The sequence below is a fragment of the Hemiscyllium ocellatum genome, chromosome 18 (genome assembly GCF_020745735.1).
Source record: "Hemiscyllium ocellatum isolate sHemOce1 chromosome 18, sHemOce1.pat.X.cur, whole genome shotgun sequence".
Taxonomy (NCBI): domain Eukaryota; kingdom Metazoa; phylum Chordata; class Chondrichthyes; order Orectolobiformes; family Hemiscylliidae; genus Hemiscyllium; species Hemiscyllium ocellatum.
In genome coordinates, this window is record NC_083418.1 from 28156267 (window position 1) to 28175578 (window position 19312).

Consider the following 19312-nt stretch of genomic DNA (forward strand, 5'->3'; position numbering starts at 1 on the left):
CCGATTTCTCAATAATGCCCTTCCTTATCATCTGTTCCTCAGTATTCCAGCTCACTATTGTCAAAGAAGCCAGGGAACTATAGACCGGTGAGCCTGACCTCGGTGATGGGCAAGTTGTTGGAGGGAATCCTGAGGACAGGATGTACATGTATTTGAAAAGGCAAGGACTGATTAGGGATAGCAACATGGCTTTGTGCGTGGGAAATCATGTCTCACAATCTTGATTGCGTTTTTTGAAGTAACAAGAAAGATTGATGAGGGCAGAGCAGTAGATGTGACCTAATGGACTTCAGTAAGGCGTTTGACAAGTTTCCCCATGGGAGACTGATTAGCAAGGTTAGATCTCATGGAATACGGGGAGAACTAGCCATTTGGATACAGAACTGGCTCAAAGATAGAAGACAGAGGGTGGTGGTGGAGGGTTGTTTTTCAGACTGGAGGCCTGTGACCAGTGGAGTGTCACAAGGATTGGTGCTGGGTCCTCTACTTTTTCTCATTTACATAAATGATTTGGATGCGAGCATAAGAGATACAGTTAGTAAGTTTGCAGATGACGCCAAAATTGGAGGGGTAGTGGATAGTGAAGAGGGTTACCTCAGATTAGAACAGGATCTGGACCAGATGGGCCAATGGGCTGAGAAGTGGCAGATGGAGTTTAATTCAGATAAATGCGAGGTGCTGCATTTTGGGAAAGTAAATCTTAGCAGGACTTATACACTTCATGGTAAGGTCCTAGGGAGTGTTGCTGAACAAAGAGACATTGAAGTGCAGGTTCATAGCTCCTTGAAAGTGGAGTCGCAGGTAGATAGGATAGTTAAGAAGGCGTTTGGTATGCTTTCCTTTATTGTTCAGAGTATTGAGTACAGGAGTTGGGAGGTCATGTTGCGGCTGTACAGGACATTGGTTAGGCCACTGTTGGAATATTGCTTGGAGTTCTGGTCTCCTTCCTATCGGAAAGATGTTGTGAAACTTGAAAGGGTTCAGAAAAGATTTACAAGGATATTGCCAGGGTTGGAGGAACTGAGCTACAGGGAGAGGCTGAATAGGATGGGGCTGTTTTCCCTGGAGAGTCGGAGGCTGAGAGGTGACCTTATAGTGATTTACAAAATTATGAGGGTTGGGGAGTCCAGAACTAGAGGGCATAGGTTTAGGGTGAGAGGGGAAAGATACAAAAGAGACCTAAGGGGCAACTTTTTCACGCAGAGGGTGGTACGTGTATGGAATGAGCTGCCAAAGGATGTAGTGGAGGCCAGTACAATTGCAACATTTAAAACGCATTTGAATGGGTAAATGAATAGGAAGGGTTTGGAGGGATGTGGGCCGGTGCTGGCAGGTGGGACTAGATTGGGTTGGGATATCTGGTCGGCATGGACGAGTTGGACCGAGGGGTCTGTTTCCATGCTGCACATCTCTATGACTACCTTCCTCTTTAACTATAGGAAACAGAAGATCTGCTTGAGGAATGTGTGCTAGAGGAAAACGACATCTTGGTCTAACTCAAAGAGTCTGTTGTAGTTAACAAGATGTGCTTTATTGTGTTAGAAATTAGTAAAAGGGGCTTTTGTTATGCACTGGTAGTATCCCTAACTTTGGGCCAGAAAGACTGGGTTCAAGTCCGACCAACCACAGCGATGTGTTATAACAGGTTGACTAAAAAACAGCAACTAGTTACAGGTTTTAATGTGATAGATCGTGTTACAGAGACTTTGAGTAGGCATAGGCGTTCAGCGACATTCCTTCAAGATCCTAAGCTGGTCTGCCCGAAGTCCATATGTCACTATCATACTGAGTGGTGCTTATGGACTTCTTCAGTATTCATCTCTCAGAACCATATACAACACACAAAATGGAGATAATGACATGAAATCTACGATACAGAATTTGGCCAGACAGGTTAAAGTTGTTGTATATGTTTCACATGTTCTTTCTTGAACTCTAATTGAGCTCACATTAATGTCTATACCATTTATTCATATTTCCCTCACACGCTTATTCAGTTCCATTTTAAATGAATGTATGCTATCTGTTCCAACCATTCTCTATGCAGTGATTTACTCACTAGGTAAAGCATTTTCTCCTGAATTAGTCACTACTTTATATTCATGACCTCAATACTTAGACTCCCCCATAAGGGGGAATATCATCCCAAGATCTGTCCTGTCAAACCCTTTAGATTTTATAAACCTCAATTAGTTGACCTCAATATCTGTCTTCTCTTTTCAAGGAACTAGCCCCAGCCTGTTTCGTCTTGCTTGACGACTTTCTCCAGGTTTCTGTATTGTTTTGATATTATGCAAACCTGAATTGTGCATGATATTTTCAACATTTATATAACTAATTCCACGTTAATTTAATCAAACTTTTCTGTTTCTAACTTCTACTTTAGAAATAAACTGATTTCAATTGTACTTCTTCTAAGATAGTTTTCTTAACACTATTATTTATTGCTGAGTAACTGAACACATAGGTCAATTCTACTCTCTTCTTTGTGGTTTAGAGTTATTTTCTAAGAAGTAAATGACCTCTTTATTCCCCCTACAAACACACAGTCAGATTTTTGAACTTAATTTGCCATTTATTCACAATCAGCAGGTTCCTGCACATTTTCCTGTCTGTTTTTGTCACAGTCATGCTCAGTATTAATTACTCGAAATTTGGAGTTGTTTGGAGATTTGGATATGGTGCTCCCAAATCCTGAATCCAAATCATTAAAGTCAATCGTGAACAACAATCACCCCAGTATTGCTTTCTGTGGATTGTCACTTCCCACCTTCTGCATTAACCACGTTTTCTGTTTTGCATCCAGTTTCTCTCCATTCTCTCCTTGTCCCGCGACTCCGTACACATTAATCTTCGTCAAGTCTATCATCCAGTAGTTTACAAACATCTTTCAAAAGTCCAAATGCTATAATGTCCATTATATCATCCTCATCAATTTTGGCTGCCAATTTTTCCAAGAATTGTGAAGTTAAGCAACTTTTTGTTGTTTTTCTTTCAGTGTAGGATTCTTAAGGGGCTTGACCGGGAGAATGCTGAGAGGATGTTTCCCCTCATGGGAGTCTAGGACCAGAGACATTGGCTCAGAATAAAGAATGGCCAACTTAATTGAGATGAGGAAGAATTTCTTCTAAGAGGCTCGAGAATCTTTTGAACTCATTGCCACAGATAGCTGTGGGAGCAGAGTCCTCATGTATATTCAAGACTGCGATAAATATATTATTGATCAGTCGGGGAATCAAGGGTTATGAGGAATAGGCAGGAAAGTGGATGCGAGGAATGTTGGATCAGCCATGATCCTACTGAATGGCAGAATAGGCTCAAGGGGCTGATGACCTATTAATCCTACTTTCATTTATAGACGCTTTTCTATTAAATTCTGACGAAGGATTGTACTATCGTTCCCTCCAGTGACGTTGAACTAAGTGGTTTAGAATTCCCTGGATTTGTTCTGACATCCTTCTTGAATGTAGGAACAGCAGCTGTCTGCAAGTCTTGTCATAGTTTTCCCTGTGTCCCCCACCCCCATGGCTTATTTTAGTATACATGAATGCAAAAAAGGGGCTTTACCATCTTTGTGTTTGTACAGTAGATCGTCTTCCTTTCTATTTAAAACTGATCCATACTTTATTGTTGCCATATTATTGTTCCTCACCACTGTTGTTAGTATTCCTCATTATTGACATTTCCACTGGTGTTCCCATCATTTTTGCCCCCTCATTTCTTCAATTGCTGCTGTCTAATTACAATATGGTCCATCACAGTCTCTTCCATTGTTGCCTCCTCCATGACTGTCACTTATATAGAACATAGAACATTACAGCGCAGTACAGGCCCTTTGGTCCTCAATGTTGCGCCACCCTATCATACTAATCTGAAGCCCACCCAACTACACTATTCCATGTACATCCATATGCCTGTCCAATGATGACTTAAATGCACTTAAACTTGGTGACGTACACAAACAATATAGGACTACAGTGAGGTTATAAAACTTAGTCCAACTCACCAACCTTCAGTTAAGGTTCATATTAAGGTTGAAGTTAATATTTCAGAAATTACTCACTTATTAATTTCTATTTGCTCAACAGCAATAAAACAATTTTAAAGCATCAATTAAATTGAGCAATCTGGACCTTTTAAAATTACATGGCAATTGTTAAGACATTTCTAAAGGGGCTTGTTTTCATAGAGTTAATTGTTCTTTTAGATGTACTGTTCAACGGATGCCTTGCAGAGAATGTAGAGGGAGTGTAAGCAGGATGTTACTTTATTCTCACTAAGCTAACTTCTCATGTGGCCTGTTTTTATCATCTTTCATGAGCATAGGGACTTGTACAGCCAAGTGTAGGTTGTTTCCATGGACATCCAATACATACCAATCCACCTAAACAAAGGAATAATTCTAAGATGGAGCCGGGTTTTTTTTCCACAAAAAAGGTCAACGGCAATGAACTCAATGGAACTAGCAAAGCTAAACTCATCAGATTGTTTCATATCCGATGTGGTCAGGACCTGCCCACTCAAATGCATCCCCCTGTTATTGAGCAGACTGCATATTGAATGCTCATTCTTGAAGGAATGCATTCCTTCACAGATCTGCTCAAAGGTGCTCAGGAGAATACACTGCAATTTCGGAAATGAACTTGGGATGTAGCTTCCATATAGCCACTAGGGCGTGACCGTTTTTCCACCTGCTTAGAAATGTTTCCATGCATCTGCTGGGAGATTATTAGGAAGACAAAAGTGATCGGTTCTGCTCCCACTGCAGATTCTGCTCGGTAGATATTGACTCCATCTTCTTTCAGGCAAGTGTCCGAGATTAAACCAGTTTGCTTTTTTTAACATTTGACCTGGAAATGAGATTCTAATCCCATATTCATGGTCATCACTAGGACTATCAATTCTCATTACCATAACCTGTCCAACCTCATCCTGATCTCCGCTCCCACACTGATGAAACTGTTGTCCATGCCTCTATTGTCAGTTGGCTCTTCCAGACAAGCCATGCTAAATTGCCCACAGTTTTTAGGGATGTGCAAGCTAGGTGAACTAGCCATGGGAAATGCAGTGTGACAGGAACAGGATAGGGGGCGAGGAGTTGGGTCTGTGTCAGATGCTGTTTGGAGGGGCAGCATGAACCTGATGGGCCAAATGGCCTGCTTGCGCACTGCAGGGATTCTATGATTCTAAACTACTCTCCACTGGCTTCCAAATCTCAACTTTCCAGTAGAAGCAAGGTTTCTGGTTTCAGCCTTCCCACATTCGCAAAGTCACTGAAGTCAATTCAAACACCTCAGCTGGGGGAGGGAAAGGAAATGAGTGGCCAGGACTGCAGACCACTGCAGTAGGTGAGGTCAGAGATAGTCCTGGTGGTAATCACTGCTTAGTACAGTCAATCAAGCTGGTTACATTCATCTTGTTCGAGGCTCAAACATATACAATGGTCTATTAGAAAAGCTACAGGCAAAAATATTGATGATTGGAATCATACTCTAAATCGAGGAAAGCATTTTCCAGACTTCCTTTAAAACGCGCAGATTGGGCATGAGCTCCCCACTTTAAATAACAGCTTCCAAATACCCCAAAATCTCAGTTACATGGTCAAAAATGATTACAAGGTCACTAACCTTGATGCCCATTGTTAATTATGCCCGAAACGTCGAATTTCCTATTCCTTGGATGCTGCCTGACCTGCTGTGCTTTAACCAGCAACACATTTTCAGCCCATTGTTAATTACAGATGGTTAACTGAATACCAACCAAGAGAGTTGGTGACAAGTTATAATTTTCCGACTGCCTCTCTGAGTCGACACTTTTTTGCTGGACTGGGCCAGCTTCTGGGGGGAAGCCAAAACACACCAGAGTGGGAAATAATTGGGCCGCACCCCCCTTAAGTCGTTTAGTCTGAGAAACACCACCTCAGTGAGTTTAAAAGTCAAAGCAGGCTTCAATTCAATGTTAGTGGACCTTCTTTGAGAGAGTCTGAGACATAACAGTGCATGCTGGCCAATACATCACTGAAATCACTGAGTGTCACTGGCTGCAGAAAGGTAACAAACACATTCCGAGAGTCGTGTTCTGTGACTTGGGCTCATTAATGGGATGATTGATGAAGCAGGTGGGAAGACAAAGGAGCCTCAAGGTCACTTTAGATCAATGGGGTACAGCGGGACTGAAAGAATCTTTCGATAAGCACTCGCGTTCACTGTAACAAACAAAACAGACATGAAGAAAAGGTCATAACTGCACAAAGGTTAACCCTGCTCTTAAATGGTCAGCATCAAGCTATCAGCATCTTTGTAAAGCAGCTGGATTCCAGGGTTAACACACCAAAGTTGTGCTGCAATCATTATTTACTAAACCGAGTGGTGTAGCTGTGCTGACTTAATGGTGAGAGATAAAGAGCTCTATGGTAAGGCAGTGTGTACATGCTGTGCAATAATTTTGCTCATACATTTCAGACCCAATAATATCACAATGCTCAGTAAAGTACAGTGAAGGAAGTAATTATGCTTTACAGTGTAAGACCGCCAGCACAGCAGGATCACCTCGTTTACATTAAAAGACAGCTTTTCCCCGAGGCCAGAGCAAGGTGCCTGTGTTGTTTGCAAATGCAGTCTAGTCTTCTTTGCTCTCTGTCTGCCTGCTCTTCCTTCCCCAGCTGCTGGCAACATCTACACAGGTGAGCTAGCTGAAAACAACATTGCTGCCAAGAGGTGGCAGGTCATACCCATTGAAGCTCCATCTTAGAAAGGTGTCAGAGATGGCTCACTTCAAAGTGCGTCAGTAGCCTGAGAGACATAATTGGATCCATGTTCTTTAGGTGTTATTATTTCAATACAGATACTTTGAACAATTTAGTCAACCATGTGTTAAAATAGTGGCACCTAAAGAACACGAGACATGGTTTCCTAATAGATTCATTACTCATCATCTGTCTTACATTCAGCAGCAAGGTTGTTTTGCAAGTGAAGCAAACTCAGATCAGCAGCTTAAGAGTTACTTTCTCCTGTTGTCTCAAGCTTCTCTTCTCACCCAATATCTGCAGTATGAGCTATGGGACCATTGGTAAACAATTTAACAGTAATCTCCTCATGGCCCAAAAGTAGTGAGACACCAGAAATTTAGCAGGTTGGTCAGAATTGGTACAATAAACCTATCTAGAGACTGTACATAAGATTGGGTTGAAACCGACATTAATACTTGGCTTAGAGTACTACATCTGGGAGAAAGCGAGGACTGCAATTGTTGGAGATGAGAGAAAGAGTGTGGTGCTGGAACAACACAACAGGTCAGGCAGCATCCGAGGAGCAGTAGAATCGACGTGTCGGGCACAAGTCTCATTCCTGATGAAAGGCTTATGCCCGAAACATCGACTCTCCTGCTCCTCGGATGCTGCCTGAGTGTTGTGCTTTTCCAGCACCACACTCTCAACTTAGAGTAGTCTATCCTCTAGTTGTGCTCATCTCTTAACACTGAATTAGTACCTAACTAATAGCAGCCAGCACTCAATCATCCCTTGGAATTAAGAACTGCACAATACTGCCAAGCTGCAGAACTGGGGATTTAGAAGTGAGATAAAACAGGATTAAATGGATATATTTTGGCATCAATTAACAGCAGTGAAATGTGGCACTCAATGTGACCAGGACAAAAACCTCCATGGCATCAAATGTGTAAAGGATTTCATATTTTCTGGGGATTCATTCCAGTGGGATTAGCAAGCCCCTGATTTACTCAGTAATTGTGCACACAATCTGACACTAACCCACATGTGAAGAAAGTCAAGATCGGTTCCCTGGTTATGATGCTTCCACTATCATCTGTAATCCCCAGAATAGGAATGACAGAAAGTGACCACATTTTCTGATTACTGCTGGAAACCATGTGTGTGGATGGTGAACGAGGACCGTATTGCGGTTAGCTGGAACCTCCCTCGGTCATCCATCTGAAACTGAAAAGTCCAGACTCATAAATATGACAAATAACCATGAGCACAGTCTATAGGACACTGCTGGAACTGCACCTCAGCAAACATCAACACCGTCAGGAAACTGCAGAAGTTCGCCTGACTAATGCTCATCATCATCTGCAGTTTAAATATTGTACTGTGTTTCAAGAAAATAAACCACATATGAACTAAAGAATGGCAAATTTGTTTCGTAAATTTGTCTCAAGTTGTAACTTTCAGTGAACTGTAACTGCAATTGAAGTAATGAAAGAAAGTACATACATACGTCAGAGTGCACATGGATGGTTTTAATTTCATATGCCAAGGTGAATAGAACTGGATCCTAATCTTTTACACATATTAGTAGATTGTTTTATTTCCAGAAATACACATTATAAAATTCACCTTCAAACCAACCATCCCCTGTCAGTTTCAATTTGTTTCTATTTACAGAAGACAGAATCCCAAGTTTTTGCAGACAATTATATTAAATGAAAGTAGCCTTGCATGTTGTTACTCATTGCCTCTTGTTCAGATACTTGCTATACTTTTTTTTAAATCATCATTACATTATATCGTTTCACAGTTCAAATGGGATTTCATCCCCCAGTCGCAGGGATATCTGCAGTGATATCGAGGAAGTCTCATTTACATCAGACCAGTGGAGTTGCTTGTGCACAATGGGAGGCCCATTGTAGCTCACCAGATTAAGGGCGGATAATATTAGGTTCCATATCATTTGGCCCTCATGCGAAAGTTTGCCATGACAAATACCTTTGACCACATGGCCATCAGGAAGTGGTCAGCACCCTCTGGGAAAAGGAGAGGTTGGTTCCTGTCACATTCCCCTGAGCAGACTGTCAAGATAATTTGGTGGAATGTCACATCACCAGAACTTTCCAACAAGCAGCAAGATTCGAACTAGAATTATAATTAGATTTATTGTCACGTGGACTGATTGATAGAAATACAGTGATAGGTGTACATTCTTCAGTGCCATGTCAGGTACAAATCCAGACTTTTTAACCAATGCACCAAAAGCAGAACATAAAAAGAAACAGAGGCAAGCAAAGGAGAACATCCAGATTTTAAACGCTTCTCTCACACCCAGGCCTACCCACAGCCTGGAATATCCAGTAAGCTTGCAGTTGCTGTCACTACCATCATGCTCCTCAATTGCCACAGGAGCCATGGTCATTGCTGTTGCTATCTGCCCTGATCACCAGGAGGAGCCGTGTCCGTCGCTCCTGTCCCTGATCACCGGGTGGAGCCGTGTCCGTCGCTCCTGTCCCTGATCACCGGGAGGAGCCGTGTCCGTCGCTCCTGTCCCTGATCACCGGGAGGAGCCGTGTCCGTCGCTCCTGTCCCTGATCACCGGGAGGAGCCGTGTCCGTCGCTCCTGTCCCTGATCACCGGGAGGAGCAGTGTCCATTGCTGCTGCTGCTTTCACATGCTGAAACATGCTTGGCTTGGAGGTAAGAAGAATGGTCATGCATGCTTGGTCTCTGTGCGCCATCACACGCTGCCCTCGAAGTGGCTGGAGGAAGGTACAGACGGTCACTCATCACCTTTGGAACATTCCTTTGCAAAGAAGGTCTGGAGAGAGAGAGGCAGTGGTTTGTGTCGAGGTTCATCCAGAGCAACTCCATGTGCTCTGCAGGTTGTTCCCAAGACACACACCGAGACAAACATGGATTGCGCCTATAAGACTATTATCGCAGTGAAACTCGCTCTTTGGTCTACCTGAACCTTGTTGGTCTTCCAGTCGAAAGACCAATTGCTGCAGACTGACACATCCCGAGGTCCAGGACTATGTAATGAGGAACAAACTAAAGGCGAGAGCAGCTGCCGCCAAGGTACAGTGGCGAAAGACTACTGACTCAGGCCTTTCTGCCAAAATATACCGAGGGTCTGTCCAGGTATCAGACTCCGTCATTCCCTTAAAATGAACATAAATAGTTACCTGCATAAGTAGGAAATGGTTTTTCTTAAAAAAAACAACTATAGAGAAACCCTGAGAAGAGTCAAAATTCAAACATTTTGTTTGTTTTCTTTCTTCAAAGACCGTAAAGATATAATTTAGAACCTTTGTACATCCTTATGGATAATTTTGATGAATACATAGTTTTGAAATAAACACCAATGTTAGGTTCCCTCATCTGCCACAATAAGTGCTGGTGGGGGGAGGAGGGGAGAAATGATAGGTGGCAGAGACACTGGTTTATGGCAAATGAGGAGCACTTCTCAATCACCAGAACTCTCAAAATATCAAATTTCACTGTGGATGGTTAAAAATCACACAACATCAGGTTATAGTCCAATAGGTTTAATTGGAAGCACTAGCTTTTGGAGCGCTGCTCCTTCATTAGATGAAGGACCTGATGAAGGAGCTGCACTCTGAAAGCTAATGCTTCCAATTAAACCTGTTAGACTATAACCTGATGTTGTGTGATTTTTAACTTTGCACACCCCAATCCAACACCAGCATCTCCAAATCATGTTCACTGTTATGGGATATAGATAAATTAATGTTACTTCTGCAATTATAATTACTGGTGCGGAGTGAATGAACTCACACCAGTGTGTAATTGTTTCAGCCAAGAGCTGAGTCAACAAGAATGGGAACTATGTGGAGGAAATGCATAATTGTTTTTTTGTATTAGCTAAAAATGTATGCAAGAAAGAAATGGGACTGCAAAACAATGGTAGAAATAGAGGTACTAGATAAGATGCTGTGAAGAGAGGCAGTTAAACTAAATATGCATGTATAAACAATAGGTATAAACATCTGTTTCCCACTTTTACAGAAACACAGGAACAAAGCCCAATTAAAAGAGCCTTAATGATAAGATGCTGGGAGGGGCGACACAGATGGAGGGAGTAGATAATGTTAAGCAAAGAATGGGATGAGGTCAAACGGCCTTGTGAGGCCAGGAATAAGCATTTTGTCACAGACAAGGCTGGATAAGACAAGAGATAAACAGGAGTAATGGGTACCGGTCTTAGAGAAGTGGAGGATGTAAATGGGGGGGGGGCGGGAAACAATGAAATTTAAAAAAAATGTAGGAACCAAATTATATAAATATCGAGTATTTGTTGAATTCAGTGTGTTTTGTCCCTGCCTTGTGGACATCACACCCACTTGCAAGTGTGAAATAAATGACACTACTGATTCAGATCTTGTCTCGTACTGAAATTATTGAAGTGAGTGAGCTTTGTTTCTCACACTGTGGATGAGTCTTTTGGGCTCCACCACATCTGACACTTCTGAGACCACAATTCAACATGAATCTGTTGCACTTGGGACACCCAATATATTAACTCTTTCAAAATGACACCAGCCTCAGAGGTGTGGGGAACAACAATGGGTTTTTTTTTATTTCAAAAATATACTTTATTCGTAAATAATCATAAAATAATCTGATGGTCTGTACATTTGGTCATGCCATACATATGTCAACATTTGCATACACAGCTCAGAGTTATCATTGTTATATACAGGTCTGTGCATTTCTCACTCCTATGCCCATATATTTAGCTGGGGCATCAGCAGAGCCCAAACGACTGCATGGGCCCCCTGTTCTTCTTTAGGCAGGCAGATGTTAAATGGTGGTCTTTCCCCACCGCGCCTTGGCGGCAGCTGCCCCAAGCTTCAGCGCGTCCCTCAACACGTAGTCCTGAACCTTGGAATGTGCCAGTCAGTCGGGGTCAACTCCTTCAGCTGGAAGATCAACAGGTTTCGGACCACCCAGAGAGCGTCCTTCACCGAGTTGATGATCCTCCAGGCGCAGTTGATATTCGTCTCGGTGTGCGCCCCGGGGAACAGGCCGTAGAGCACGGAGTCCCGCGTCACGGCGCTGCTCGGGACAAACCTCGACAAACACCACTGCGTTCCTCTCCAGACTTCCTCTGCATAGGCACATTCCAGAAGGAGGTGTGTGACAGTCTCGTCCCCCACCGCAGCCACTTCGAGGGCAGCGTGCGGTGCGGCAGAGAGTCCGAACTTGCATAAATGATCTCACAGGTAGAGCCCTTCTCACCACCAGCCAAGCCATGTCTTGGTGCTTGTTGGAAAGTTCTGGCGATGAGGCATTCTGCCAAATGGCTCTGACAGTCTGCTCAGGGAACCGCTCGATAGGATCCGCCCTCTCCTTTACCCGAAGGGTCTCAAGGACACTATGTGCTGACCACTTCCTGATGGACTTGTGGTCAAAGGTGTTTTTCTTCAAAAATTTCTCCACGAAGGACAGGTGGTACGGAACGGTCCAACTACTCGGAGGGTTCCGCGGCAGCGAGGCCAGGCCCATCCTTCACAACACCGGGGACAGGTAGAACCTCAGTACGTAGTGACACTTGGTGTTTGCCTACCGGGGATCCACGCACAGCTTGATGCAGCCACACACAAAGGTGGCCATAAGGGTGAGGGTGGCATTGGGAGTGTTTTATCCCCCATTGCACAGGTCTTTGTACATTGTGTCTCTTTGCATCCACATGAAGTGGAAGATGGCCCGGGTGACTGCGGCAGCACAGGTTCTGGGGATAGGCCAGACCTGTGCCACATATAACAATACTGAGAGTACCTCACACCTGATGACCAGGTTTTTTCCCCGCGATGGAGAGCGACCGTTGCTCCCATCTGCCTAGTTTCTGTCTCATCTTCCTGATCCGCTCCTCCCAGGTCTTGGCGCACGCCCCAGCCCCCCCGAACCAAATACCCAGCACCTTCAGGTGATTGGTACTGACGGTGAAGGGGATATAGGATTGGTCGGCCCAGTTCCCAAAGAGCATGGCCTCGCTCTTGCCTCGGTTTAACTTGGCCCCTGAGGCCCGTTCGAACTGGTCGCAGATGCACATGAGTCTGTGCACGGACAGCGGATCTGAGCAGAAAACGGCGACGTCATCCATGTACAGGGAGGCCTTAACCTGTAGGCCCCCGCTGCCAGGAATAGTCACCCCTCTCAGGCTCGCACCCTTTCTGATGGATTCGGCAAATGGCTCTATGCATCACACAAACAAGGCAGGAGAGAGAGGGCAGCCCTGCCTGACTCTAGATCTTACAGGGAAGCTATCTGATTCCCACCCATTGATTGAGACTGCACTGACAATGTTGGTGTAGAGCAGTCTGATCCAATTGCAGATTCCCTCCCTAAAGCCCATTTTGGAGAGGACATCCCTCATAACAATGAGTTTGCCCATTTGACCCAAACTGTCAATCAAAACAAGTGAAAAGCAACCTTACTGAAGTAAAGATTACACATCAGAAATTCATCTCACAGCTCATGTTAGCTATAATCAGTTGCACAAGTTCCAATAAAGGGACAGAGGTTATGAACACTTACACCCCCAACAGAGTGACCACACATTACTTAATTCGCCATGTTGTGTCATGTAATAATTGTCTACAAACCCAAAGCAAACATGGAATTAAAACGAAGCCGCGTGTGCTAAAACACATGAAGTAGCACAGCCCTGGAATTCAATTGGGAGACTTCACAATTCGAGCTGCAATTACATATTGGGTACATTTTACCTTACGTCCCTCGCTTATACCCACATTTAACAAAAAAAAATGGAGATTTGCAGTGAGGACCATGTCCCTTTAAGAGCCACAGGTAAACCTGTAACTTAACGCAGAGAGAGCCTAGCCAATGTCAACAGGTTAACAGAGACAAATTCGAGTTGCACATTTTTTGTTTTGGTTCCGTAGGTCGGAATAAAATTCTCTGCGCTGAGTTAAATGAGCCCTCATTAAAAGTAAGGAACAGACTGAAATCAGTGCGTCCCCGGCTGCTGCTCTTATTAGGGTATGATATGAATGAAAATGAGCGAGGGTCTCTCACCTCTGCATGGCGGTGCTGTAGTTTTTCTGAACTCCTCGCTTCCTGCCGGTATAGACCCTGCCATCAGCTCCCAGTACACAGAACAGCACACACAGCGTCTTCAGGCCAATCATAATTGCTCAGAGAGAGAGAGAGAGCCGAGCTCCTGCCGAACCCACTGTCCCTGACCGGGATCCAGCTTAACTCAGCGATCCTCTGAGTGCAGCTTTGCTCCCCCGGGCGGTAGCGCTCTCGACTCTCCCCTCCACTCAATGGGAAGGCTGCCCCTGCATGGAGAAGCCAGCTGGTGGGAGGAGAGGGAAGTTCTGAACCCAGCCTTCAGGCAGCAAGGAGGAGGTGTAGAGATTCCCTGCCCTCACACGGTGGTGGGGGGAGGACAAAGTCCCTGTGCTCACAGTGACTGGGGAGTGGTCTCTGCCCCCCCACTGGGAGGGAGTGCGGAGTCTCTGCTCCCTTCGCTATTATTGTTCTCACTGCTCTGCACCCAGTGAGTGTTAGATTGCGATGTGGGGTGAGTGGGGCGGCTGTTCTGTTTGCCCCTGCGGCCGCAGGAGTCATGTATCACCTTTCATACATTAAAACAGTGGCGGATTTTCTGAAGTCCTTCGCTGGCCTCAAAGAATGTGTTCTCGGAGGTGTGAAGGTCATGGCCACTTTGGGCATTGGAGATTGCAAGGCAATACTGTAATTCTGCTGGCCAGAACCCTTCCCACTTCCTTTACATTTTGTTCTATAGCATCTTTTTGTTTTGTAATCTCAGCCTCTAACTTATCCTGAACCTTCCCTTCAATGTCTCAGCCCGCTCCTGAATTCCCCCAGCCCCCACCCTCAACTTTCAATGGCATAAAACCTGCCTCATTTCTACCTGCCTTCAGTTCTGAAGAAGTCACATCTGACGTGAAACTTAACTCTGTTTCTTTCTCCACAGAGGCTGCCAGACCTATTGAATATTTTTGATGCTTTCTGTTTTATTCCCTTTCTCACATTTGGGATCACTGCTCAGAAAGGCTATTTCTGGGGGTGTTCTGATCTGGTGGTCTCATTTACATGGTCATAACCTTCACATAGATGGAGTTTCTGCCTCCAGTTGACAGCGTCTATAGTAAAATCTTTTTTTACATTGGGAAGAACTCTCTTGCCCAGATCCTGAAAACTTCTGTCCTCAGTTGGAAAGTCTGCGTTGACACTAGGTAGAGAGGTCTACAATCACACAGTTGAGCTCTGCTGAGCCAGCTTCCTTCTTTGTCAGTGTGGAGTTTGCACATTCTTCCCATGTCCGTGTGGGTTTCCTCCGGGTGTTCCGGTTTCCTCCCACAGTCCAAAGATGTGCGGGTCAGGTGAATTGGCCATGCTAAATTGTCCATAATGTCAGGTGCATTAGTCAGAGGGAAATGAGTCTGGGTGGGTTACTCTTTGGAGGGTTGAAGTGAACTTGTTGGGCTGAAGGGCCTGTTTCCACACTGTAGGGAATCTAATCTAGTCTAAAGATGGTTGGTCTCAGACTGTGCCCACATGTGTTAACTTTAAGGAGCCAAAGTGCATTCAGCCTGGATGAGAACCCACAGTTGTTGTGCAGTCATGTGGTTCAAAGAGAACATTGCTCAGTAGTCATTGGAATCCATCTAAATGCCATTTTTCACCGATAACCCTTATCTTTATCCTTAATCTCAATATTAACACAATCCAACACCCACCTCGCTTCCCTTACAAATGCTGAACTTTATTGCTAGTCACCCACAGACTCCAGGTTATTTTCAACCCCAGTCTCCAGTGTGGAACCTAATTCCCTTTATGCCTGCCTTTTGAGGATCTGCTTTGCCCTACACTGATATCTTCACCAGAATTAACAAGACAAATTGAAACCTACAATTTATGCATGCTTCTGCCAAGCTTAAACAGCAATCACTGGCTCTTTAATAGTTCCATCAATATTCTTCTTCACAGGCCTCACTGTGTCTCAACTGAAATTGAGCTTCCACAGTTCCCCTGCACATATGACAGCTTCTGGAAAAACAATTCTTAACCTTATATTTTCTCCAAAACTGATTCTAACTGAAGGAAGTTCACCGAGCATCTGGACCAGATTCATGCATGAAAAAGTAGTTGTTGCTAAACAAACAGTTCTTTCTGGCTTCAGCCTCTGACTGTATATTTTCTAGTTACCTGATGAAGGAGCAGCGCTCTGAAAGTTAGTACTCGCAATTAAATCTGTTGGACTATAACCTGGTTTTGTGTGATTTTTAACTTTGACCACCCCAGTCCACACCATGTAATATTCCCGTAAAACCTCCAACTGTAATATTGCTGTGAAACAAAGATTTCTCATTCGATTCAATACATGTTCTGAATGTAATGTGAGATAGGAGAACTCAGCTCAGAGACACAAGAGCATCCTTTTCATTAGCAGTTAGTCAACAAAGCAGAAAACAGATTGCAGACAGAGTCAATCTTGTTGGTAAACTGAAATGCAGGACAGGAGGAAGATGGCTAACCTGCAGATTGCTACTTTCAGTAAGGTTATAATTTTCAATGCTATGCTCCATGCTCAAGGGCACTCACCCTAAAATGTACATTCAGTATATCTAACTCAGTTTGTGCTGATCCATCTAAAGTATTCATTTAAGCTTAATAAGTGTAGTTCTGGCAAGGGAAAAACAGATCCAACAAGTTTCTGATATGTGTGCTACAGCAGGAATTGAGCAAACTAACAGAGTTGCTCTGCCTTGCAATGCTGTTTCTATTGCTAACTAACTCTGCCAAAATGTCTAGGATATGTTAACATTCTAAACAACCATTGGCTTTTCCAATTCCATAATTCATGGGCAGTGGTCTTGAAACAATCAAAAGGAATACATCTGGGATAGATGTCCATTGTCACAGTCGGACTATACAGTATATTAAATGGATTAGCCACATTAGCCTCAGATGAATGAATGCTACCAAGAGATGCCACAAACTGAAATTTTCACGGACTAACATTAGGAGGACAACTTCAGTGCTTATAACCTTAGTTTCTCTCTAAACTGAATAATTATTAGATCTTGATTTTTTGAACTTCAGGCAACGAAAATCTTGTTTTCGTTCAAGTCCTTTAGATTTTATTTCTTCCCTTTCATCAGCAGTTAAATCATTACGTACCAACTTCCACCTTTGGTCACTCCAACAATAATTTTTGTTTGTCCTTGATATAAATTATTTCCATGTGAATATAGAAGGTACAGTTAGTAGGTTTGCAATGACATCAAAATTGGTGGTGTAGTAGAAAGCAAGGAAGGTCACCTCAGAGTACAACAGAATCTTAATCAGATGGGCCCATGGTTCAAGGAGTGGTGGATAGAGTTTACCTTAGATAAATGTAAGGTGCTGCATTTTGGAAAGGCAAATCAGGGCAGGACTTATACACTTAATGGTAAAATCCTGGGAAGTATTGTTGAACAAAGAGACCTTGGAGTGCTGGGTTATAGTTCCTTGAAAATAGAGTCACAAGTAGACAGGGTAGTGAAGAAGGAATTTGGTACACTTACCTTTATTGATCAGTGTATTAGTTTGAGAAGAGTTGGGAGGTCATGTTGTGGCTATACAGAAGATTGGTTAGGCCACCTTTGGCATACTGTGTTCAATTTTGGTTTCCCTACTATAGCAAAGATGTTGTGAATTTTGAAAGATTTCAAAGGAGACTTGTAAGGATGTCGTCAGGGTTTGAGCTAATCGGAGAGACTAAATAGGCTGGGATAATTTTCCCTGGAGTGTCCAAGGGAGTGGGATTACCTGATAGAAGTTTATAAAATTATGAGGGGCATGGATAAGGTGATTAGCCAAGGTCTTTTCCGCAGAGCAGAGATGTCCAGAACTAGAGGGATGGGTTTAAGGAGATAGAGGAAAGATTTGAAAGAGACCTGAGGGGCAACTTTTTTCATGCAGAAGCTGGTGCAGGTATGGAATGAACTGTCAGAGGAAGTGTACAAGTACAACGTTTAAAGGGGATCTGGATGTGTCCATGAATAGAAGGGTTTAGAGTGATATGCAGGCAAATGGGACTAGATTTGTTTAGGATATCTGGTTGGCACAGCTGAGTAGGACTGAAGTATCTGTTGCCATGCCATACATCTCTATGACTCTATCAGTTGTTGGCTGTGCAATCTCCCTTGATCTCAAGTTTTATTCCAATATTTCTCCAACATTAAAGCTGCTTCCTTCGAACTGTTCTCCCTTCATTCTAAATACTTGTTTTCCTTGAAGATCTCTCTATCGTGTACAAATCTATACAGGACTTGAATACTGTTCCCATATTATGTTGTTCATGTCTGAACAAGATCCATGATAAAGTTAGTTGTTTGAGAAGCATTCCCTTTCCTTTGAATTCCCAGAATGCCGTCTACATTTCAAATTTTCTTGTCCCTCTCTTGAATGTCTACTGCAATGACCATTGATTTTCTGAATATTTTTGCCTTGTTCCTTCTAAACATAAAAAGAAACATCTGGTAATTCTTTTTTTTTTCCTTCCTATGCCTTCAATTGTATTGAGATTAAGGTGCATTGCATACATAACTCATTCTTTCCCTCAAATCCAAAGCAGTTGCCTCCCAGGGTCTTTCCTCTACAATCTTCAAACATCTAGAAATCTAAGCCTGATATTATTTAATCACTACCTCCTGACTAATTTTATTTTCTCTCCTACTTAATAAAAATTAATATACGATGCATCTTCAAAGACATTGATGGTGCAGTGTCAGTGTCCCTATCTTTGTCCAGAAGGTCTGGGATCGAGTCTCGTCTTCTCCAGAGGTATGTCATATCATGTTCAGTCAGGTTGATTGAAAATACCTATAATAAATTTCTCCCTCTGAGAGAATCAATTTGGAAGGTCTCCTTCTGCATTTACTGTTCAGAGTATCTTGGAATTGTTTCAAGGAATAATATTTATTCCTGGTGCCACTGTCAGCTAGATCACAGTCCCCACAGGGCAGAACTCACACAGCTGAATATAGCTGAAAGAATTATACATTTCTGAAGGCTTTTTGATGGTAGGGAATCGTGGTTTGCTACTCTGAAAATAAACAGCCCGAATCGAGATTGCAGTGGAATGAAGAGCAGACATATTAGTTGGGTGCAACAGTCAATATATATCTCTATTGTCGAAAAGTGTGGCACTGGATAAGCAGAGCAGGTCAGGCAACACCCGAGGAGCAGGAGAGTCAACATTCGGGCATAAGCCCTTCATCATTCCTGATCAATTTACTGCAGAAATAGCTGATACCATTCCTTAAACAAATTGTAATGTCAGTTCTACGGTTCTTGCTCCCACATGGCAGAAACCTACCTTCCTGTTATCGGTGTGACATGGGGAATTGGCACTAAAAACAGTTCATCGGATCAGAAGCATTTTAAACATTTCTGTAAGTGTCTGAGGTGGATGGACCCAATCCAAACCAAAAGCAGAAATTGCTGGAAAAGCTCAGCAGGTCTGGCAGCACCTGTGGAGAGAAATCAGAGTGAATGTTTCAGGTCCCTTCTGGCATCT

General features: G+C 43.3%; 1 protein-coding gene across 7 annotated transcripts in view; it reads right to left on the reverse strand.

The window, feature by feature from the left end:
* Nucleotides 1–14262, reverse strand: part of LOC132824379 (von Willebrand factor C and EGF domain-containing protein-like) — a 325791-nt gene extending 311529 nt beyond the window's left edge. For all 7 annotated transcript variants that reach the window (XM_060838784.1, XM_060838782.1, XM_060838783.1 and 4 more), the window contains exon 1: nucleotides 13792–14262. In XM_060838784.1, coding sequence (XP_060694767.1) covers nucleotides 13792–13904 — 113 coding nt within the window. In that variant the 5' untranslated portion in view covers nucleotides 13905–14262. The remainder of the gene's footprint in view (nucleotides 1–13791) is intronic.
* Between the last annotated feature and the right edge of the window lie 5050 nt (nucleotides 14263–19312).